General features: G+C 36.1%; 3 protein-coding genes across 12 annotated transcripts; 1 reads left to right on the forward strand and 2 right to left on the reverse strand.

The window, feature by feature from the left end:
• On the reverse strand, positions 1-2,774 carry LOC137740949 (putative WRKY transcription factor 69). The gene is made up of 3 exons (XM_068480754.2): positions 2,567-2,774; positions 2,275-2,418; positions 1-595 (listed from the first exon to the last, which is right to left on the reverse strand). The coding sequence occupies exons 1-3, from the start codon at positions 2,632-2,634 to the stop codon at positions 55-57; spliced, it is 753 nt and encodes a 250-aa protein (XP_068336855.2). The 5' UTR covers positions 2,635-2,774; the 3' UTR covers positions 1-54.
• A 3,592-nt stretch (positions 2,775-6,366) lies between these two features.
• On the forward strand, positions 6,367-16,721 carry LOC137740691 (uncharacterized). Of its 9 annotated transcripts, none has more exons than XM_088700632.1 (8): positions 6,390-6,670; positions 7,255-7,587; positions 11,154-11,223; positions 11,386-11,437; positions 11,714-11,792; positions 12,964-13,086; positions 14,534-14,871; positions 15,070-16,721. In XM_088700632.1, the coding sequence occupies exon 8, from the start codon at positions 15,786-15,788 to the stop codon at positions 16,566-16,568; it is 783 nt and encodes a 260-aa protein (XP_088556758.1). In that variant the 5' UTR covers positions 6,390-6,670; positions 7,255-7,587; positions 11,154-11,223; positions 11,386-11,437; positions 11,714-11,792; positions 12,964-13,086; positions 14,534-14,871; positions 15,070-15,785; the 3' UTR covers positions 16,569-16,721. The 9 variants fall into 9 exon arrangements, 8 of the variants coding, with proteins under 8 accessions (XP_088556758.1, XP_088556751.1, XP_088556754.1 ...); XM_088700625.1 differs by having other exon boundaries at positions 6,392-6,670; positions 14,531-14,871; XM_088700628.1 differs by having other exon boundaries at positions 6,392-6,670; positions 11,719-11,792.
• A 1,106-nt stretch (positions 16,722-17,827) lies between these two features.
• On the reverse strand, positions 17,828-22,033 carry LOC137740215 (uncharacterized). 2 transcript variants are annotated; one of them, XM_088699447.1, is made up of 8 exons: positions 21,662-22,030; positions 20,897-21,276; positions 20,312-20,393; positions 20,105-20,155; positions 19,704-19,742; positions 19,223-19,226; positions 18,848-18,946; positions 17,940-18,218 (listed from the first exon to the last, which is right to left on the reverse strand). In XM_088699447.1, the coding sequence occupies exons 1-8, from the start codon at positions 21,941-21,943 to the stop codon at positions 18,088-18,090; spliced, it is 1,068 nt and encodes a 355-aa protein (XP_088555573.1). In that variant the 5' UTR covers positions 21,944-22,030; the 3' UTR covers positions 17,940-18,087. The 2 variants fall into 2 exon arrangements, 1 of the variants encoding a protein (XP_088555573.1); XR_015966181.1 differs by lacking the exon at positions 19,223-19,226 and having other exon boundaries at positions 17,828-18,218; positions 21,662-22,033.
• Positions 22,034-23,134: the final 1,101 nt, after the last annotated feature.

Genomic DNA, 23,134 nt, shown 5'->3' on the forward strand with positions numbered 1-23,134 from the left:
TTCTTTAAAAATAAAAATTAAAAAAGATTTGACTGATGAAGGTTGTTTACAGTCTTATCCTGTATTACTACAATAGGAAACCACCGCACTTAAACTACATCTCCCATTTTGGTCGTCTGATTCCACCATCCTATTCCTATGCCGGAAAATCACTGAACCCTCCGGTAACTCGCCGAGATCAGCGAACAAGTACTCGTCCTCGTCTTTCAACCTCGTCGCCACATCATTATTCATGCAACTACTATTTCCTAAGCAAATTGGACTTTCTAGTACAACTGTTGATGACGCATCGTTAAACCAACCAAAGTCGCTAAGTAATGTGGGCGAGTCGTCGCTGAGATCAAGGTCGACTTGGCTTGTGAAGACTGTGAGCTCCTCGGTTTTGGCCGGAAGTTCAGATTCAGCGGTGGGTGATGTAGCAGTAGTGGTGGTGGTGGTAGTGGTTACAGAGGAGGATTGGTTGGCTTTGGTGGTGGGCATGGGGTGGTTGTGGTCACAAACATAGGTGACTATGAGCATTGTGGGGTTCAGACGGCTTCTCTCCACTTGTTTTCTTGCAGGGCATCCCTTGGAACTACTACATCGATAATATCCCCTACAAATTTCAAAAGATACCAGCCAAGTGTGGATTCAATTAAATTAGTGGTAAACAACAAGCAATTAAAACAAAAGCCATCCATATAAAAGATGTTAATTTGTAGTTGATTTGCAAGCATATTTTGTGCTAACTACTAAGTTTATATGGCATTTCAAAAAGATTTACTTTTTAATTTTGTTTAACATATTCCGGTTTTTAATGATGATCTTGTACTTAGGTCAAAATTCGAAATCCAGTACATTTCTCGTAAATCTTACACGAGATCTATATTCAAAAGGGTAGTGTTATCCATACACTCTTTTTTATTTCTCACACATTCCTATCAATTTTCAGCCGTCGGACTGAATGAATTGAAGAATACCAATTGCCAAAGTTTAACAAGGGTGTGTGGGAGGTAAAAATTGGTGTGTTAATAGCAATTTTTTTTTATCCAAAATCCAAATCAAGGAATCATATGCAGAAGCTATAGGGAAGATGCATTCTACTTACTACATATAGCACCAGAATATACTAGATTTAGTAAATTTTTAGAAACCAATTGAGCTTTCTTAAACTCCCTTTTTTCCTCTCAATGCATATACTTGAGATTGTACAACCCATGTGAAAGTTATCTGTTCATATAATTGTACAACTCATTCATATAGCATCATTCTTCCAGGGAAGCAATTTTCATCACTGTTCTAAAAATTCCCACCTAGCACCGTATAGGCCCCCATAGCCTCACCTAAACTTGCCTAGATTCCAACTCTTACTTAGACAGAAAATTGATAATTTTCATTTTGCATTTTATTTTGTCAATAAATGTAAGAGACTTGTTAAATATTTGAATGAACACTTATTATATGCTTGTTCCCTATATTTTCAACATGATCTAATACTTAATGATCTATATATCATTTTATTTGTCAATTTATATGTTCCAATACAATTATATACTTTTTAAAGTATAAATGGGCATTTTTTTTATATATAATATATCATAAATTTACTTAAATTCGTCTAGTTCGCTTAGGCCCTACCTAGCCGCTTACATGCTAGGCTCCAATCAGTCACCCGACTAACGTCTAGCATCTTTTAAAACGTTGATTTTCATACACAATTTTCTCTACTTACATGTCCTTAGATTGAATAAATTAAAACACGGCCAATGGATAAAAATAGAGAGCGTCAAAGGAAAAAAAGAGTGAAAATCATTTTCGTTCTCTTAATTCATAAAAGGAGCTCCCAAATTTACGTAAGCAACTATAAAAAATGAAAATGATTGAAATTTATTTAGAGCAATTATTATTTAATTTATTTTAAAAAGGGGTAGAGAATATGTCATTTTCGAGCTGGAATTTAGTGCGTGAGTTTCACGACATGCATGTGGTAAGAGCGTGCTACAACAGCAGGCGCATTTTAGTAGAGCCGCCTCTACACTAAAATACGCCGCAGTGTGACAAATGAAGACACCAAAGAATACATCGCCGGCGACAAATACAAGAAAATTGCACCAAACTTATCAAGCTCAAATGCAATATCACTTAATTATTTTCATCTTAAAAAACATTAATTATTTTATTTTTCTTCATTTCCTTCAATAATTTTTATTGTGAAATTAACTGTTTAATTTGGATAATAATTTTTTTAATTTGATATCTGCAGAAAAAATATAAATAGATGAATTGAATTAATACCTGGGATATGGAGAGCCTTTGATGGGCTTTTGGCCGTACTTTCTCCAGGCCCAAGAATCCGACGGTGGATGCCCCTCCCCTTTGCTCTTGGATCCCTCCACGTCACCGATCGGCACTGACACCACCCTCTTCTGCACTCCCCTCCTAAATTAGAAACAAACCAAGCCAACCCCATAACGGTCGCTCCATTTAATTTCCAAAATTATAAATAATTTCTCCTTTTTATCTTTTTACCAAGAAAAATAAAAAATCAACACCAAAAAAGAAGGAAAAAAAAAGGAGAAAAAGAGACCTTTTCTTGGGCAGGGGAGTGGCCACCTTTATGTCGTCCTCTGAGGCTGAGGAGGGTGAGTCCTCCATGAATTAACTGATCACTTTAATTTGTTGGTTATATATGTTATTGGGATGGGACTGGAACACAAGATGGGAGGTGTTTTTTCCCGGTAAATGAGAATAACAAGTGTTTGGCTGGTGAGAAAGTTTTTGGGAAGGGAGGAGAGAGTGAGGGGAAAATGGAGTTGGGAGGGAGGGTGGGTGTTTAATTAATATCGTCATGTTGACAGATGGGCAGCTTACTATTTTATTAGGGACGTGCTAGCAAATAAGCACTAAAAAACATCCATATATATAATAATTTATTTAATAATATTAATTAGTATAATATAATAATTAATGTTTGTATATTAAATTTAAAACTATGGACTGTAGAGTGTGTGATGATATCGTAGGACTGAGTTCACCATTAGGAGCTGTGGGGTTGAGAAATGATTGGATTATCCGACTGGATTGGACAACAAATTAGAGTAAATTGTTGATATAGTTCCTGAATTACTCCTAAGTGAAAATTAAGTTTCTAATTTTTTTTTTCTTAAATTTTAGTCCTTAAACTCATCAAATTAATATTTGGAGCTGTTGTGGCGAGGTGGGATGTTGGCTGTGATGGAAGAGTTGATGGGTGGAGGTGCTTGGCCAGAATTGGTTTTTATACATAATCACAACAATTTTGTATAAAGTTCACCAAACACTTTGATATTCCATTTTTACTCAAAGCCTTTTTACAAACATAGTTTACCAAACACTCTAATGTTTTATTTCACAACTCATTATTTTCACCGCACAATAGAAGAAGTTTTTTTAAAAGCACAACAACACCAAACTAGTTCTTATTATCTTCTATGGTTTCCGCTTAATCAAAAGGCAATTTAATTTCTTCTACTAAACTAAGTTCCAGATTATTTTGCTTTATTCTTTCTACTACTTTGAAATTATAAGCTTCTCAACCATGCTTTACATACGATGAAGTTGCTTAATCTTTTATCTTTTTCCAGTTTTTTTTTTGGAAGGAGGTGGTCCAATGTCTAGTTGTTTGAGCTGAATATAACTATTTTGATCTGGGTGCTCGAGGGAAAACTATGATCCATATTGGTCGCTGGAAAATGAATGAAAAGTAGATAAAAGAATATAAAGATACAAATACTTGGGGATACGATCTGTTTACCTTTTGACTTTTTTACATTGTATACATTTGTTGGTTTGATGTATTATGACATGATACATGTGAAAGACAAGCATGAGGAAGTAGTGGCTAGTGAGGGGTCTCAACTTAACGTCCCAGACTCAACTTTGGGAGAGATGAGGAACATTCTGAATGACAATACACAGATCAAAGCAAACTTATGATGATGGGATATTGCATGTATGGTAACCCTTGTTGGGATTAAGTGCGCCCGGCCATGGTGGAATCCCTTGTGCCTGATGGATACGAAGGGATTGTTGAGCTAGTAGGTTTGCACTGAATGTCTAGTTGGTTCCACGAATATGGCAAAACTAAATTGAGATTCAATATAAGGTCTGAAAGAAATTTCTGCAGACAATTGTTTGGAAACCAGTGGTGTCTGCATCTTTATGTTGATGGATGATATCAACCGTTTTATTGATGTAATCCTTCTGAAACTAAATTTCAATCACACACCAGCAGCATGAGCTCTATACAGCAAGCACCAGTCCCCTGAAACATTCACATCCACTCCCGCGTATATGATGTAATCATCTTTCGTGAAAAGACCGTTTCGATCCGAGCCACCAAACACGGCTGTCTGTCTTTCTGCCGAAACGCACATTGGGTCAGAATTCCAAATCCCAGGAACATTTGGCAATGTTATAGATGTTGTGCAAACGACCAACTTTCATTAGGAAGTATTTTGATCTGAAACACGTAAGAGGGAGATTTAGTGCATTGAACTAGGTATTCTCCGTGTTTTGTCGCAAAGAGCAGCATGACTTTCGTCAGTGGGTGCAAACCCAGACATGTGGAGTGCCATTCATCGTGGTTTTAGAATTTCGGACAATTTTTTTCCTTTCTACAGGGAACACGAATCAAGGAATTAAAAATTTGGAGATTGTGAACTCTAGAAAAATTCAAGGAGGTGGAAATTTCGAAAGTGATCCTGAGAGCTTCTTTGAGAATTAAATCAAGTTCTCAATAAAAGCACCAATTTGTGATGGCAAAAATTCATCGTCTTCAGTCTTGATGAATTTGTACATTCAAAACATTTAAACACCTTTGATCAATGACTGAAGCCACATGCCTACGGAGTTGGGGATTTGGCCAATGGATCTCCGATACTTAAGTCAATTTCTCTGAAAAGAGAGAGAGAGCTCTAGGGCTTAATTACGTAGCAAAAGCTTACCAAAATTGGTGGAGAATAGGGTACTTATAGAGCTAGGGCTGGTCACATGTGTAGGGTTTTCCATGCCATGAGTCAACATCCAGTTGGCCAAGGTGTGTCATCTGTTAGATGGATTATCTCGAAGTATCTCGAAGAAAAAACACTAGGTATACTTGATTGGATTTCATTGTGATTCCTTACTTGATTGAGTTGATTTTCAATAAGGAAAGCTTTACACTCTATTTGGATGAGGAAATTTAAGATAACTAAAAAATTTTAAAATCACGGAATTTTATTTTCTAGAATTTGTTAATTTCCTGGTTTGGTTAACCTAAAAGAAAAATGGAATTTTCCTATGACATTTGACCGCGGAATTTGTAATTTTAAATACTCATTCATAGAAATTTCTTCAAGAAGGTTGAACTGCGCGTGGAACAAATGTGTACCTCGCCAATTTAATCAGGGTATTCTCGTCACTGGTGGGTAAAATTCTATGTGTTAGCTCTAGAATTTTTTGGATTATTTTTGGTTCCACAGTATTGTTAATGACACATTACGCTATAATTTTTTGAATGCAACGTTATATACTTATATTAAGTGGCGGGAAATTTAGTATGACTATCTACTTATACTAAGTGACAGGAAATTTGGTTGTCATATTAACTTAATATTGAACTCGCTGTCTTCAAAAGCCAAAGCTAAGAGCTCACACTCGACATCCACTTGTTAGTGTGTCACATTATAATCTAAACGAGATATTAATAAAACTCTTTTTGTCAACTAAATTTTAGCAACCCTCTCATCAGAACTGCATAAAAACAAAAAACGTTGACAATTTAGTGATTACGCCTAACACAAATTTTACCCTTTTTTATACTAACATCACAACCATGTAAATATAGCATATCCTATTTAAAAATAAAAAGTAAATAAATAAAACTCATTTTTCTCCTCCTCTTCCTCTCTCTACATTCCCACGTTCTCTTACCTTTTATCTTCCCTTTTTTTATTTGTCTTTTCTATTTTGAGTTGTTATCCATGTTCATTAATAATAAGTCGTAGTAAAATAATATAAAAAAAATTTTAATTACACACTTGGAGCGTGTGTGCCCATTACTAGTATTATCAATAGGAATCGAGCAACTTGTAGATAACAAAATTATATTATCTATATACTAAAACTCGGTTTCCTTGGCTTTGTTTTTCACTGTTTGTGAATAGTAAAATGTCGGAAATACCCTTTGCTTCTTCTTGCTTTACTGTTTTGTTTGGCTTCTTAGTACAATGAATTCTTGGTTTTGCCCATGCTACCCACCTTCAGTCTTTTTCCGTGCATGATGTACACGTGTTGGTCATTGTTGGGAAAGGAAAAACTCATGACTTTTCCATTGGTTTCCAAAAGAATTTCTCAGTTCTCTATTAGAATCGCAAACCACAACATCCTTCTTCGTTCGACAGCATCTCATCCCTCTTCCTCATTCGAACAACATCTCCCCTCTAGGCTCCTCCCTCCGTCCTCCTCCTCCGTTGGCTAGCTTCTCCTCTGCTCCTTCTCCCGGGTATTTTTTTCATCTCTATTTTTCCTTAGATCCCTTTTGCCTTTACCAATTACTACGTATAAATACAACATAATCTCCACTCTCTCGCATATCCTTCTTCCCATTTTCTCCCAGAAAGAATCAACATAGCCAGCCTCTACCCATCAGCCACTACTGCCTACCCGCAAGGTATGTATGTCTCTCATATCTCAAATCCTTTCTTTTTTTATTGAATTTGTTTTTAGATCGTTTTTATTTTTCTGTGTTTGTATATTTCATTTTTAGTTTACTGTGTTCTGGGTGTTTATCAATTGAATTGCTCCAACTAATTCAGGGATGTAAATTTGGATTCCGAACGGGTTTTCAATGCAAATTTCCTTTTAGTCTTTTGGGGTTTTGATTCTAGGAAGATCCTGAACGCCTAGCAGAGTAACCCTTTTCTTTTTATTTCTTCATCATCAATACTCTAATTTGATTTGATTATATCCACTTACGTTTGATGTGATCAATTTATTGTGTACTTGACCTCTCATATAGTGAAGGTTTTCTTGGCGTTAAAAGTATGGTTTTTTTTTGTATTGTTGAATTTTCTGTGCGGTAAATTAAATCCAGTTTGTAAAAATTTCAAAACTTTGATGGGCTAGGAATAAATTTTAAATCATTGTCATGGTTTGATATTTTGTACGTTCTTCCATTTTCACCCTGATTCTTTTTTGTTATTTCAACTTTGCCCTATTGCTTTGTTGTAAAATGAGTAACATTTTTGTGGGAAGGTGCACAAAGGCTGTTCCATTTTCTTCCGTCGCTTTTCCTTTCTCTTCCTCCCTACATCAATCCTTCGTGTTTCCCTGCTTCTCTCCTCCTCCTCCTTTGCCCAAGAATCACTGGTTAATTTGGTTTCTCTGGCTTCTTCCGATGATAGCCAAGATTTCGTCATGGAGGAGATGAATGATGGAGGTCAATCGGATCTTGAATATGATTTCTACTGCGAGACTTGCCCAGAAACTGAGACTATTGTGAGGTCGACGATGGCGCAGATTTACTCCCACCAGAAGAATGTCTCTGCTTAACTGATGCGCCTCTTCTTCCATGATTGCTTCATTCAGGTATATCCCAAACCCCAAGATTCTTTTTTTCTTCATCTTTGTGGTTATTTCTCATATGGGTTTCGTTCTGATTGCTCTGCTTTTAATCTTGATGCTACTTTTGTTCATCTTTTGGGTTTTTCTCAAATAGGGTTTCTTCCAAATTCTAATCTTCCTCTGGGTTCTCTGACTTTCTTCATTTTTGTGTGGGTTTTTCTTGAGGGTTTTTGTTTTGATTGTTCTGGATTTTCTGGATTTAGTTTTGGTTCCATCCTCGGATGTCTGAATATGCGCTCGAACTAACTCTCCGAGGCCGCTGATCTTGGATTCGCCACTAATTCTACGGAATCAGCAGAATGTCACTGATCGATAAAAGAATCCTCTTTCATCATATTCTCTTAGTAAAATACGTACATCTCTCATTTTCCTAGCAATTGCTATATTATTGTGTTAGTTTCTTCCCTGCTATAAGTATATACACATATGTGTGTGTGTATACATATAATTATTATGTACATATGTATATCCCAATGTACAAAGAACAATAGGAGAAGTCTACATGCAACATAAAACTAAGCATTAATTTAGGAACCAGTTCAGCAGACATACGGTTTTGTACTTTCATTTTGTCAATTTTCTCTTCTATACTGTGACAACCTATTCCTAATTTTACAATTTTATAAATTTTACAAAAATGCCCTTAGAGGCGAGGGTGTTGACCTTAGTTGACCATCGGTTAGAGACACGTGAGACGTATTCTTTTAGTATGTCCTTGTAGTACTCATCTTTACGAATGCATAGGCAAAAGCGGTTTGCGAGTTCAAATTATAACGGTATAGTTACGGACGTTTGAAACTAGTTAATTATATTTTAGATTATAAGTGTTAACTCCCACTTTGTGGGAAGGGGAACCAATCAGAAAATTTGGAGATTAGAAGCAACCAATTAGGAGGAGAGATGGAAGCTCTCAGCCTCTTTCCCATTTTTCTTCTTGTGGCCTTCGAACACCCAAAAACCCGGTTTTGACCCAGGGTGGTTTCCGGCAATTCTCACTCGTTTTTCAGTTGATTTTCACCCATTCACCACCATCAAACCTTATCACCATATCCCAACATTCAATTCTAACCAAAATTTGCATGAGATGGTAGAAATTTCATGAAGAACACCCATGGGTGCCACGGGAAACTTACTCAAAATCCACCCATTTGTGAAACGTTTTCCTTCAATTACCACTACCAAAACACTTCCCTAGAACCCAGGAACAAAGCCCAAGTAGTGGTGGAGGCGTCGAAGCAAGTTTGGAGGTTGAATCGAATCACACCCAATTCTAGGGTTTCGTACAGTTTTAGCAAAATTGGAGCCTTTCTAGGTCAAATTGGACTTGACCACAGGCATAAAGTTTACTCTACTCTTTGAGATACTCAATTCTGTAATTTTTGAGAATTTTCAAAAATAGTTGAATTTTCCAGGGAGTCGGAGTGGCCGACCGCCACTCGCAGCGGTGGGTGCGGCGGCACGTGGCCTGTGGGCCAATGATGTTTTTTTTAAGTACTATTAGATGCCATGGGTTCATATTTGATATTCGTATGATGTAATTTCATTATTTGGACTTAGTTTCATTTCGACACGTGAATAGGTCAAAATATGAATCGACGATCCGACCGTTGGATCATCATCAAATTTTAATATGTTATAGTACATAATATTTGAGATCATAGGAATGTACGGATCGGGAATCCGGCGTACAGATCTTTCCGAATTGGAATTGTAAGTTTATAAAATAAAAAGTTAATCACCACTTGAAATTGAAATTGGTGGAGATCCAATCGTTGGATCGTAATGAAATTTTAGTATATTGTTCTAGAAGCATAATGTGGATCCTTGGAAAATTCAGATCGGAAATCTGGGTTGCGGATCTTCCAAATCAAATCGTAGGGGTGTGTTCTATATAAATTATATATTCTATTGATAAGGATTCTCAGTCATGGTTTGATAATTGTTCTGGGCACCGATTGTTCGTGACGCCTCAACCTTCGTGCTAGGGATTTACGAATTTTAGCGAGGACTCCAGGTGAGTGGGTTTTTGGTTTTCTATACAAGTATATATGCTTTATGTTGCATCTAGGGATTGCTTATGTTATTGTTGATATTGTGAACTACGAATGGTTTGATCCCTGTTTAGGGTACGTAGGCAGTCTAACGAGACGTTAGATGCATCCATACAATAAATAAGACTAAATAATTGAGACAATAGCTTTGTTTGGGGAATTGGACAATGTGAGGGACATTGGTGTAAAATGTGAGTTTTAACCTTATGTGTTGGTGGTTAAATGTTGGTTATAAATCAATGTGTGAAGAATCAAGAAATTTAAGTAAGGAAATGTAAGTAATGATGATTAATTAAACTAGTGTTTAGTTGGGCTTGTCACCGCTGATTATTCGTGAAAATAAATAGTTCGGGAGTAGGGCGTTACAGCTTATGCATTTTATGCCACATTATATATATGTATATAATTGAAAATGCTATGACATGGTTGAATATTAGATTGCATCATGGTATATCCATATGTATATTACCTGCACATAATTATTGTGAATGCTTTAAAGTACAAAGGTGAACACAGGACACCCAGGTAAGTTCAGGTGAGTTTATGGTATTAGTTGAATCGATGAAGTTATAGCATGACTACATTTATGTGTTAGGCAACTCCAACACTATCGTACTAGTTGCCCATGAGTTGTACATGTTATATTGAGATGCATTGAGAGCTCATAAACCTGCACCCCGGTGTTAGTGCTCCCGCCTGTGGCCAAGGCACAGTTCTTCACGTGATGTTCACCTCCCGCACCTTACGCTCACCTTGGACTCAAGGTAGGTGCACAGGCCTGTCGTACAGACCACTATAGGTGGTCCCAATTCGTAGATGACCTGCGATTATTCGCACAGTCTTCACGTGATCGTAGCACTCGAGCGTACTTATTTACACCCAGTCTTATCGTACAGACCATTAAAGGTGGTTTCGACTCATGTGCAGGGATGTTCGATGAGCTATAGATTAAGTCGTACATGTCATTATAGGTGACTTTTGACTTATATGTCAGCATTGATTGATGAGATATGGATAAGTCGTACAGGTCATTATAGGTGACTCGACTTATATGTTAGCATTAATTGAGATATGGATAAGTCGTACATGTGACTATTGGTGACTCCCTACTTATATGCTAGCATTGATTGATGAAATATGGATAAGTCGTACAAGTCACTATAGGTGACTCCTAACTTATATGTTAGCATTGATTGATGAGATATGGGTGCAATTGTACAAGGCATCATAGATGTTTCAGACTTGCGTGCTAGTATGGGTTATTAAGCATATGATTATTTATATTGCTAATGAGATGATGAACAGTGGTATATTTCTGGATTTACTGTTTATATACATTTGATTTCATACTTCTACGTAGTATGATTTTCTGGAAATTATACAGGTATTATGGCGAGGGGTTACTGCATTTGGTAATTGAAATTGGTTTGAAAAGTTTTGTTTCACTTACTCACATTTTCTATTTTTGCACCCCTCCAGGTTCTAGCAGCAGAGTTTCTTATCGACGAGGATTCGTGACACTTTTCAGTACATATGTCTTCTTATGATGGTATAAACATTATCTTAACTTACTGTACTATACCTATACTTTGTATCACGCATGAAATGGGTCCAGACCTGCTCATCGCGCACTCGTGTTCGTAGGCACTTTAGATTTTAATTTATTCACATTTTATAGATTATCACACTTTATGGCTTCATCACCTTCCAGGTGTCGGCCAGCACGGCTCGATTCGGGGTCCTAGTGGATATTCTGAGTTGAGGTGTGTCAGTACTGTATCGTTGTTTTGAAAATTCATTAGGAGAACTACTTCGAGGTTTAATTCATTTTATGTTATCAGTTTTCTTAAGTGGAAGCAATAAATATGTTTTATACGGCATATTTTAAATATTACATAAAAAATTACTTTGTAAAGATTGATGTGAAAATTTATAAATTGCATTAAATTTAAGAAACGCTTGAATGAATTTAGCAAAAAATTGAAGTGCTATTTCATTGTTTAACACTTTTAATTGATTCATGTTTATGTTTGAATCAGTAAAGAAACGTTGCTAATGGTGTACCTGTGACGATGCAACGTTGATATGCTTCTGTGTCAATTTGGCTTCAGTTATTTGGTAAGAGAACTTACTTTAACCTCCCAGTTTAATTCATTTTGTGTTATCAGTTTTTTTAAGTGGAAGCTTTAAGTATGTTTTATACAGCACATTTTAAATAATTACATAAAAAATTACTTTCCAAAGATTGATGTGAAAATTTATAAACTGAATTTAAATTTAAGAAACGCATGAATGAATTTAGCAAAGAAAACAAAAAATGAGAACTATTTAAAAAAAAATTAAAATGTGTTCTAGGGTTTAGTAAGAAAAGTTGTTCCATGAGTTGTGTTTTGAGGTTTACGTATATGATGTGAATAGAAATATGAATGAAATGCACATACATTATTTTTAATATTTTAAGAGATGATGTTCATTGTCAAAACAGCATCATTCCTACATGTTAAGTTTATTTATTTTTTCAATTATTCTGGAGAAAATTTGAGGCCAGGTTCTTTGCTCTTCTCAATTTTGCTGCTGATCGACTATCATTACACTATGTAATGAACTCTTCTCCTTCAAATATATCATCTTCTGATTGTGTAATCTTCATGTTCTGTTTGGTCTATTCCATTTCCAATTGGATTCTCGCTGTTGGTTGTATGTTTGAAGTTGGAAAAACTCATATGTTGCTTTTACAGTTTGATTAACAATTCTTAATTAGAATTGGCAAATTCTTTTACTAAACATTTTTTTACTCATATTTCTAACGTTGGAGGTTCATTCTAATTTGAGATGGAAATTAATGTTATCAAGAGTTTAAAATGTGATGTAAGACAGAAACTATTATGATTTTGTAGAGAAAATAAGCTTGCAAATGAAAGAGCTGTAAAAAAACAAAGTCAAGGTTAGGTTAGAGGGTTTAAGAGAGTAAAATTGGGATTATGAAGGGTTAGACAGGTATGGGTAGGATTGGCTGAAGGATTTGATGGAAGCTAACTCTTAATTATGATGCCGTTAAAAACAATAAAAAAAAAAAAAAAAGTCAAGGATAAGTTGAAGGGTTTGAAAGAAACTAAGGTGGAATTAATTGGAACCGATGTATTCACTAGAAATTGATATACTTTTAGGTGTATTCGGAATACAAAGTAGTATAATAAGTGGAATATGTGGTTTATATTTTCTATACTTTTTCTTATAATCACTTATGCCTTGGTCTAATTACTTTCTTGAATTTGATCTGTTTTTGTAGAAAACCTGGTTGCAAGGCAAGTTGAAAATGCACAAAAATTTGATCGCGTCCTATAGAATTGCCAGAGAAGGTCATCTCCATTTCGTGCAAAATCAGACTTCTTTTTGCACACAAAAACACTAGGTAAACATACTTTATCCTTATTTTGTTCATGATATAATTCTACTGTCTATAAGTTTATTTCAATTTTTTTTTCCCTTGCCTGGGATGCTTCCTTAATGACCAACATAGCAGAGTACAACTTTTAGTGTTGCAGTAAACAAGCATTTTGTGTTTTTTTGTATCCAAAGAACTTCGTAATATTTTTAATAGACGAAAGAGGTTTCTCATTTGATATTTAAATTTGTTTCATTCATGATGAGGTTGTGTATAATTTGCATTGGTATTGGTAACTCAGTTTTTGACTCAAACATTGTTTATGAAGATTGAAATTGCATAATCTTTCATATAGTTTTTGATCCCGCAGCAGCACGCGGGTACAAATTCCAGTATATACTAAAACCCAGTTCATCAGCTTCACTGTTCCTAAGCACAGTGTAAAGACGAAAATACCCCTCTTCACCTGATCTTTTCCTTCCTATATTTCATGCTGCTATAGTAAAAAGATGAAAAGCCCTGTTGCCAGATTCCTCTCCTCCACCGCTTCCTTCATCTGCAGTTTGCACCGCTTGCTTTGTACTCCAATTCGAATCGAAACCAAAAAAGAGCTCATCTAAATGTTCACACCATCAAGACAAGAAATTTCACTGTGAGATTTCTCCAGATACTTCCAAACCCAAATACCTATCTGCTCATCCAGATCAATTTCACCACCAAATTCCTTCACATGGTTTCAATCTTCAAAACCCCTTGACCGAAACTCAGTTTGCCCACCCAGAAAGAATGACTAGAAAGCTACTTGAGGCAAAGTAGAAACTACGGGAGGAAGAATGGAATTTTTTTTTTTAAACACCCTAAGCCTAAACGACGACGTCTTGCTCCCTTGCTGTTGCTTCCCTATGTCGTCTCTTCCACAGTAACAGTATTTTCATAGTTATCCAATCCTGAAATGTGATGATCTAACTCAACATTTTGGGTATGAAATTGAGTAGATTTGAGAAACGTTTGTGTTTGAGAAAGAGGCTGCAAAGAAATCGACCAATGGAAAGGGAAAAAAAAAATAGAAAGCATTGATTATAAAAAGTGATGACAATAAGTCGCGTAGGGTATTTATTTAAATTTGGTTAATTATGAAGTATAGTAGTATGTTCTAATTTTTTAGGGTATATGTTCTTCAAAATATGTTGGCAAATTTTGCACGTTGTCCATCCAAGATAATATTTATGGAACTGCCATGTATGTATTTGCTAATAGTGTTCAGATTTTCACTTGGTCTTTCTTCTTTTATTAATTCGTGGACCAATTTTAGTTGCTAATCATTGTTGTAAACCCGCGGCATCAGGCGGGCTTTTTTGCTCGTTCTTATCTACAATTGTCAAACCGTCTTGACCTATCTAGCTCACATCTTCTCAATTACTCCACTTGTTTTTCATCCACATCCACTAACTAATGCAAAACAAAATGGCAGCAGAAGAAAAAGAAGAAGAAGAAGCACTTCTCAACCTCTTTGATTCCTACTGGTTTGGGCATGATATTTTGAGCCAGAAATCACCTTCACAACCCCAACAAGGAACAAATCATTTCTTCATACATACCGCGTTTAGAATCAACAATTTAAAGGAAAATAGTAAAATAACAATCGATCAAATTAGGCATCTTGCTCAATACGGCAGCGCTTGCGCTTACAAAGTTTGCTATTTCGTGTTCGGATTCTGGATGGAGTCTTGGAGAAACAAGAAATAACGTCAACCGCGACGCTCTGATGCAACAAAAACCTCACTTGCATACATGCAGCATGCTTCTGTATACGTATATCTTCTCTCTGTTTTTCCTTGATTGAACTTATAGATCCATCTTATGGCAATCTGATAGCTACCATACTGATTACGCAGACTTTTCGATCTCCTTAAATTTTACATGATTACAAATTTACACGAGCTATAAGCTATAAATTTGTTAATACTTACATTTGATGCTAATATTTTCAATGGTGTTCGTCCTCTACAGATTAATTCTATCTTTAATACCTTCAACTTTTCTCCTTGCTATGTGCGGCAAAGCTTGGAGAAGTCATAGTCAACAACTCAATTGTTCAAGGGGGTTAAACTGCGCGTGGAACAAATGTGGAACTCACCAATTTAAAAGGGGCATTCTCATCATTTGTGAGTAAAATTTCATGTGCCAGCTCCATAATTTTCCGGATTATTTTTTGCTCCACAATATTGCTAATGACACGTCACAATATAATTTTTTTAAAATGCAACGATATGTATTTGGAGAGATTATATTCACACACCACAAATTACTTTCATCAACACTCTTTTAATTTTGTAATATTTTTCTATTAAGTATTAATGGAGTGTAGAATATCAAAAAATATTAAAAAAAATAATAATGTGTGGAAAAAGTAATTAAGGTTTGTGAATACAATCTCTGGTATATTTGTACTAAGTGGTGAGAGATTTAGCTAACTCACACTAAATTAATATCAAACTCGGCGTCTGCAAAAGCCAAAACTGGGAGCTCACTCTCGCCATCCAGTTGTCACGTTATAGTATAATTAATAGGAATCGAGCAACTTGTAGATAAAAAATTCCAAGTTGCCAATGTATGCAAAACATATATGGATATTCTTATCTACAATCGTGAAACCGTCTCGAGCTATCTGGCTAGCTCACATCTTGTCAAAACTCTACTTGTTTTTCATCCACATCCACTAACTAATGCAAAACAAAATGGCTGCCGAAGAAAAAGAAGAAGAAGCACTTCTCAACCTCTTTGATTCGTACTGGTTTGGACATGAAATTTTGAGCCAGAAATCACCTTCACAACCCCAACAAGCAACAAATGACCCAACTCTCCAAGTGGACGAATCAGCCCAAGAAGAAACCCTAGAGTTACCAATCCTAAAGCTAAGGTCTCTAAGTGACCAGTTTTTAAACACGCCCAGCTTTTCTCCGAGTAGCACACCGAAACTGCAAACAATTTTTTCCGGTGAACAAGTCACAAACTTCTCCAAAAACGATGAACCGCCGGCTCATCCGACAAAAAGCAGCCGGGTAAGTAGTAGCAGCAGTGGCAGCAGCAGCAGCAGCAGCAGCAGGAGTAGTGAAAGAAAAAGAAGGAAAAGAGTACTAGGGCCAAGTAAGAGCATGTCAGAGCTAGAGTTTGAGGAGCTCAAAGGTTTTATGGATTTGGGGTTTGTCTTCACCGAGGAAGACAAGGATTCTTCAAGACTGGTTTCCATAATTCCCGGCTTGCAAAGACTAGCGAGTTGTGAAGAAGAAGATGTTAGAGATTATCAGAAGGAGGAGGAGGAGGAGGAGGATCATGGGGTGGTTTCAAGGCGGCCTTATCTGTCCGAGGCTTGGGATGTTTTGGATCAAAGAAAGAAAGAGAACCAAATGTTGATGAAGTGGAGAATACCTGCTGCTACTAATTTAGGTAAGGACGTGAAGCATCATCTCAGGTTCTGGGCTCATTCAGTTGCATCATCTGTAAGATAACAACACTAGCTACTATTTTTCTTCATTTTTTTGTTAATTAGCTAAGCTATATTTCGCTGTTGTCTCGCCGAAAAAATACCATTCACTAGATCATATGATATTCACAAATGTAAATTTTTTCCCCTTATATAGTTGGTATATGTAAGTTATGTACCTCTGTTTGTGCTAATATTTTCTTGGGTCTGATTTTTTATTCTTTTTCTAATTTTTCAAGGTGAAATTTGTTGGTTCCTTGATTTTGTTGTAAATGATATGAAGGGGATATTGCCTCTCATAGGCTGTGATAAGTTGATAATGCTATCCCATCAACCACTGATGGATTTGGAGATTCATTTGGAACGAAGAGACAAAAGTAGGGAATATGTCCACATCATTTTTTTTCTTATCCATTTTGGATTAATTTTTTGAGTTATGAATTCGGTAAACTAAGGTACTCTGGACCTCAACATTGCATTACAAGATGGACACTGCTTATATGACAACACGACATCACGACATTATTTTATCGCATAAAAATTACAATCGTAACTATTCATTCTCTTTTCATCTTCTAAAATCATCTCTAAAAAAATGAATTCGATTTGGAAGCCGTTACTTTAGTCATCCGTATGATTGAAACAAATTGACTTCATCATAAGGATGTTGTTTTTTATCATAACCCTCGATTTGTTCGACACATGTGGATGGCTAAACGGTTTTGAAATTGAATCAATTTCTCTAGAAATAATCTTTAGATGATAATAAAGAGAATAAACAAGTTTAATTAAGACATTTGTACCATAAATTGTTGTCGCTTCGTTAGAATGTAAAAGGTCAAGTATTGTGCTTAAAAGACAGAAGATATACTTTCACTTTACAAAAATAAATTATCAAAAGAAAGTTGATTCTCACACCATTTTTGACGTCTCAAACACAAAATCAACTTTTATGACACAAGTACACCGTCAAGGTAGCGTCTTATACCAAGAAGACAAGGACATGCGGAAAAAGCTTAACACATCACTATTGATCTTTAGCCATTGGGATTGCACAAATTTTAGAAGAATCGTAGACAAAAATAAAACTAAGTCTGTAAAAAGAGAAAAGAAAGTGTGTAAATCAGTTCTTTATATATACTGCGTTTGGAATCAACAATTTAAAGGAAATAAAGTAGGCATCTTGCTCAATCCGGTAGCGCATGCGCTTACAAAGTTTGCTGTTTCGTGTTCGGATTCTGGATGGAGTCTTGGCGAAAGAAGAAATAACGTCAACCTCGATGCTTTGATGCAACAAAAACCTCACTTGCATATATGCACCATGCTTCTATGTATGTGTATCTTCTCTCTGTTTTTCCTTTATTTAACTTAAAGATCGATCTTACGGTAATCTGATAGCTGCTATACTGATTCCGCAGACTTTTTAGGTCTCCTTAAATTTTACATGATTACAAATTTACACGAGCTATAAGCTATAAATTTGCTAATACTTACATTTGATGCTAATAATTTCAATGGTGTTCGTCCTCTACAGATGAATATGGTCAGTTTTCGTTGTTGGAGATGGCCTCCAGAAGTTTATAGCTCGGAGGCTTATCAGCACCCCTCCTTGAGTACTCCCTCCATCTTCGAGCAGCTGCTGCTGCTCTCCTTGCTCTTTCTCTCACTTCCTCCTCTGAAAAAATAATATGAAGCATTAAACAAGTTTAGGTAGAAAACATCTTTCATGGAGCTTTAACGATAAAGTGCCCCCAAATCATTACGACAACGTAATATTTTGATGAGATGAGGATCTAATAGGCACCCAAATCATTACGATAAAGTGCCCCGAATCTCATCAATATTTTGATGAGATGAGGATCTAATAGGCACCCAAGGGAGATTAGAACTTTTGCTCGTGGAAGCAAGCAAGTCGGAATGGTAAGATAAAGGACAACAAACATGGAACCTTACTGAGGATAACGGGAAAGCTTTCTGCGTAGCTATACAAGTATATGACATAGCACAGCAGCATGAGAAAGTAATACTTTTGTTATCAGTTGGCAATCCAAACAAGTTGATTTTAACTCATTGGACAAAGGAAAGGAAGAGACGACACTAGACCTCAAGAAAGAACATAAATCAAAGACTCTTAGAGACAAGGTTTTATTACAGATTGCATTTAATTCTCAGGAAATACTTGAGGGTAAAATGGTGAGACATTAAGAAAGGATGGACGGCACTCACGTTGAGTAAGTTCTATTGCGTTCTGTACATTGATATTTCAGACATCAGCTATCATTCTTTCTATGGGTTTGCAATTACCTGAATTTTGGTACTCTTTGGGGTTAGCCCAAATGTTGTCCCAGTATGATTCTGTTTTATCTGTATCCTTCTTCTTCATCATCCTAATTTTAGCTTGTCCTGCAATAAAACCCAGGTTTGTGAAACGTCATACCTAAAAGTATAAATGCACTTAGTACTTTTAAAACTTGTAAGCAGCCATCGAATTTTTTTTCTGCCAAGAGGGAACAGCACCATAAAAATTGGCAACTCAAGGTTTTTTGTTTTCTTCTTTAGCAGAACAAGTTGGAATTTCATGAAGACAGCTCTTTAGATCAGAATATTGAAGGATTCATCCTTGGTTCATAGTTCATACGACCGATCCACCCAATATTACCAATTTTACTTTATAGTCACTTTCCTTTTTCTCCAACATCGCCTGCACGTTGTTGCAGACGATGTTGTACTTTTAACTTCTCATATTTGTATTCTGGGAGCAGCATTATTATTACTTAGTGTTGCTTAGGTCATAATGACTTCATTAGTTATGATTTCCATATCTGTTGTACCCAACATAGCATATTAATATCTACAGGGCAAATTGAACATAATTTTAATATGAAAATGGTGTATTTTAGCCTTCAGGAGGATAAGTTTATTACAATTATGTAACCTCACAAAAAATGAAACACATGACTAGATTTTCATATTCAAACAAACTCCATATTTACTTGTCTCGGGCAGAACCCAGAAGCAACAAATTTACTATTTCATGACTTCATGTGTCCACAATGTAGGTTATGAAAAGGAAAATATTTAGAAAAGAAATAAAAGAAGTAGTTTGCAGCAAAATAAATCACAAAACATAAGATTAGTTGAAGAAAATGAGAGTTCCTACCAAGACTTGTGACTGCCTCTTTTGCCACCGAGAACTTGCCTGCCAGATTAACAAAAATTGCTAAGCTAGTTACTGGACAATGAAGATAGGCTAGAAGTAATTTCATCCCAAAGATCATCTAAGCAGATGGGTATAAGAACCGGTATAATAAATCTTTATACATTCTTCTTTTGATTTGCTACTTGATTATAAGTGTTTCAAGAGCTACAGAGAATAAACTTCTTTGTTCTACTTCGCTTTAGCAGAATTCAGATAATATACCAACACATTGTAGTTCATCGCACAAAAGCAAAGAAAAGTGAAACAAATAATTCGAAAATGGCTTCAAGTCATCAAGAAATCAACTGAAAGTTGCTAAATTCATGTAGAACAATGTATATGACAAAGAACGAGTAACATACCATTCTGAAAACATCCACTGATGAGCCCATACCTGCAAGCATCAGTGCAACCTGAACATCCACAGCACACTTTTAGCCACTGAAGTGACAAACGAACAATAAAACTATTCACAACTAAGGATTTCAAAATGGTGATATATGATAAAGAAGGTGCATATCAGTATAAATCTTGGACAATCTTAACATTATAATGATTGCTTTCCATACATTTACTCTTTCTACTCTGCGCATCTCATCTTCGAGCAATGATAGTTGTGCAGCAGAAGTCCAATGGATGCAATCAACAGGGCTGAAACAAAGAAGAATCTGTCAACTAATAATCAAGAGACATCCAGTAATTTCCAGACGTCTGATAGTACAATCGACAACTATCCAGCGACATGAAAATTTCAAACTTCAGATTTGTGAAAGCAGTGTAAGTATGAACAAAAGCTTACGAACTGATGCTGCAGAAAGATTTGAAATTTGTAGAAAAATGATTTGATTGATTGTCAAAAAACCAGAACTCTCTCAAGAGCTTAAGGACGACTCTTCGAAGAAGTCAAATCAAATTCTTATTTGCTGCAAAGTGACGCTCTTCAGTGAAGCGTGTCCTGATTCCTAATATTGTAATGTCACTTAGGTGTGTTCTCGTTATGCACATATCTGTCTTAGTTGAAAATGTGCCTCGCAAGCTTGAAACTACTCACAGCTCAAAATGACACAATACAATAGACAAAAATAGAAGTAGGACTAGTCAGTTTTCATCTCAAAATGTTCATCATATTGAAAAACCGATGAAGGTGGACCTACCAACTATCAATTGCCTGTTGAACTAAATCTACGTTCCCACACTGACTGTACACTCGGGCTCTTCCAAAGTCTTCCTCGATACCAAAGACATCCGGAGCAACACTGGCACAGTTTTTGCAGCCTATGCAGCTAAACTCATCGACAAATGCATGATCCCTTAATGCAGAGTCGTCCAGGAAGGGATTGATTGCTGTCAAAGCATAGCCGTGAATTTCATCGTAAACCATGCGTTGCAGAGGGTCACTGAGCACCTCATAGACCTCATTGATGAAGATGCAGAAATTGGTGGTGTTTGGGTTATCACCACTCAAGTCCGGATGGCAAGCTTTCATACAATTATAATACGCCTTTTTAATTTGTGCTGGCGTCGCATCTGGAAGCTATCATTAACATAACATACAAAATCTAAGCATTCAAACAAACAAACAAATAAAAAAAAATATTAAAAAAAAAAAAAAAAAAAAAACCCCTACTCCTAAAAATTCATATCAATATCATTACATAATCATAAAAAAGACCCCATGGTCCAAGTAAGGAAATCGTGGTCTCTCATTGTATCTCAATCCAATGGCGGAGGAGAAGGTACAACAACAAAAGTAAAATGACCATCTGCCGTTGGATTAAAGATCGAATGGTAGGTGACCACCATTTTCTTCGAGTCTTCGATTATGACAAGGCTGTAATTTACCCGGAAGCATAAAATTTTGCAAATTTAAACAAAACGCAGATGAAATTAATAAAAAAAAGCAATAGTATTAGTCATACCAATCCCAAGACGGAGTAGTAATCATCAGCGACGGCGTCTGCTGAAGGTGAGCCGTCGGTTGCCACTCTGAGCCTGCCCAAGCCTCTTCGCCTCCTCCCGCCACCGCCATGACCACCCATCGAAGTCAGGCTACTGCTGGGCTTGGCTAACATGCGCCATGGAGTTCTAGAGCAGCCATTTGGTAATGGGTTTTGTAACTTGAGAGCTTCAGTGAACACAGGGGAGGGGGACGGTAATTGAGCCATTGGCGACCATGCAAATTGCGACTCCAGCTTTTGCATTGGGCTAAATTGAATAATATAAAATAGAGGAAGTAAAAAGTTGGATTTTTTGTTTTTCTGGGAAATAAATTTGGAATATTTGAAAATTCTGAGCTGGAAGCAGTTTTGGCGTGGAAGTGGGGGTTGCTTTGATGGCAGTTTCAGAGCCAAACGTTTTCCTTAGAATCTGGACGGACCCGAGTTGGTTACATGAGTGTATTTTTGCTCATTAGCATTTAGTGTAGTGTGTATTCACCATCTTATTTATCATCGTTAGATGAGTTTAAATTTTAAGATTTGCGCCCATCCATTACACAAATCTGAAAATTCACACTCATCTAACAGTAATAAATAAGATGGTGAGCCTATACGACAGTAAAAGTTGGTGAGCAAAAATGCTCCATGTGGTTCCATTGTGGGAAGTTGCGATGTGCGGCAAGCAGACAAGGAACACGCGTCACCTTGTGAATAATTGTTGCCCCAACCATCCATCGAACTGGTTACCTTTTTTTTTTCATCGAACTAGTTTCTTTGTTTTTCCTAGTACTCGACTAGATGAATGTTTAAGGAACTTTTTGAAAAGTGAGACTCTTTATGGATTCTCTTCCACCTCATGTATTTTGCACACTTTTATAATAGTACGAAAATTGACGTTAAATTGTGAAGTAACAGAGAGTACATAGAGAGTCATACTTTTGAAAAAGTTATACTATAGTACAATAGTATCACGTTATCTATAATGCTTCCATTTAAATTTTGCCATGTGTTACTGTTAGAGTAGAGTCCTAAGGCCATCTTCAACTAAAGGATGGCCAAGGAGCCATGTTTAGCCTTATAAGTTATAACCCTGCAAGAAATTTATATTTTAATGAATAGTGCTAGACCATATTTTATACTATCTCTAACCGAGGGGACCAAAAGGTCATAGGCCAAACATAGCCATTTGACAAAAAATCATCTCCAACTAAGGGGGCCAAAGGATCATAGGTTAAACATAACCCTTTCAATAATTTATTATTTTAATTAAATTAATATGGTTAATTAAATTAAACTGCTACATTAAAATAAGGTTTTCAAATATATTTTGAGTGTCACTTGTTGCTAAATGAATAAGCATCCGAATTTCTTATCTTTATATAATCTTAATAATTTTTCGAATAGTATGGAATGGTGAAAAAGTAAGTGAGAAATTGTGTAGGAATGACATAGGTA

This window comes from Pyrus communis, chromosome 9 (assembly GCF_041283825.1).
Source record: "Pyrus communis isolate YQ-2024b chromosome 9, ASM4128382v1, whole genome shotgun sequence".
Taxonomy (NCBI): domain Eukaryota; kingdom Viridiplantae; phylum Streptophyta; class Magnoliopsida; order Rosales; family Rosaceae; genus Pyrus; species Pyrus communis.

Excerpts from the sequence above, each read along its gene's own strand:
- LOC137740215 (XM_088699447.1), bottom strand. The coding sequence starts at position 21,943 with ATGCAAAAGCTGGAGTCGCAATTTGCATGGTCGCCAATGGCTCAATTA. Across the intron at positions 21,277-21,661 it reads ACTACTCCGTCTTGGGATTG|CTTCCAGATGCGACGCCAGC; the intron begins GTATGACTAATA and ends TGTTAATGATAG. Across the intron at positions 18,219-18,847 it reads CAAAGAGTACCAAAATTCAG|AGGAGGAAGTGAGAGAAAGA; the intron begins GTAATTGCAAAC and ends TTATTTTTTCAG.
- LOC137740691 (XM_088700632.1), top strand. The coding sequence starts at position 15,786 with ATGCAAAACAAAATGGCTGCCGAAGAAAAAGAAGAAGAAGCACTTCTC.
- LOC137740949 (XM_068480754.2), bottom strand. The coding sequence starts at position 2,634 with ATGGAGGACTCACCCTCCTCAGCCTCAGAGGACGACATAAAGGTGGCC. Across the intron at positions 2,419-2,566 it reads ACTCCCCTGCCCAAGAAAAG|GAGGGGAGTGCAGAAGAGGG; the intron begins GTCTCTTTTTCT and ends TTTCTAATTTAG. Across the intron at positions 596-2,274 it reads AAAGGCTCTCCATATCCCAG|GGGATATTATCGATGTAGTA; the intron begins GTATTAATTCAA and ends TGAAATTTGTAG.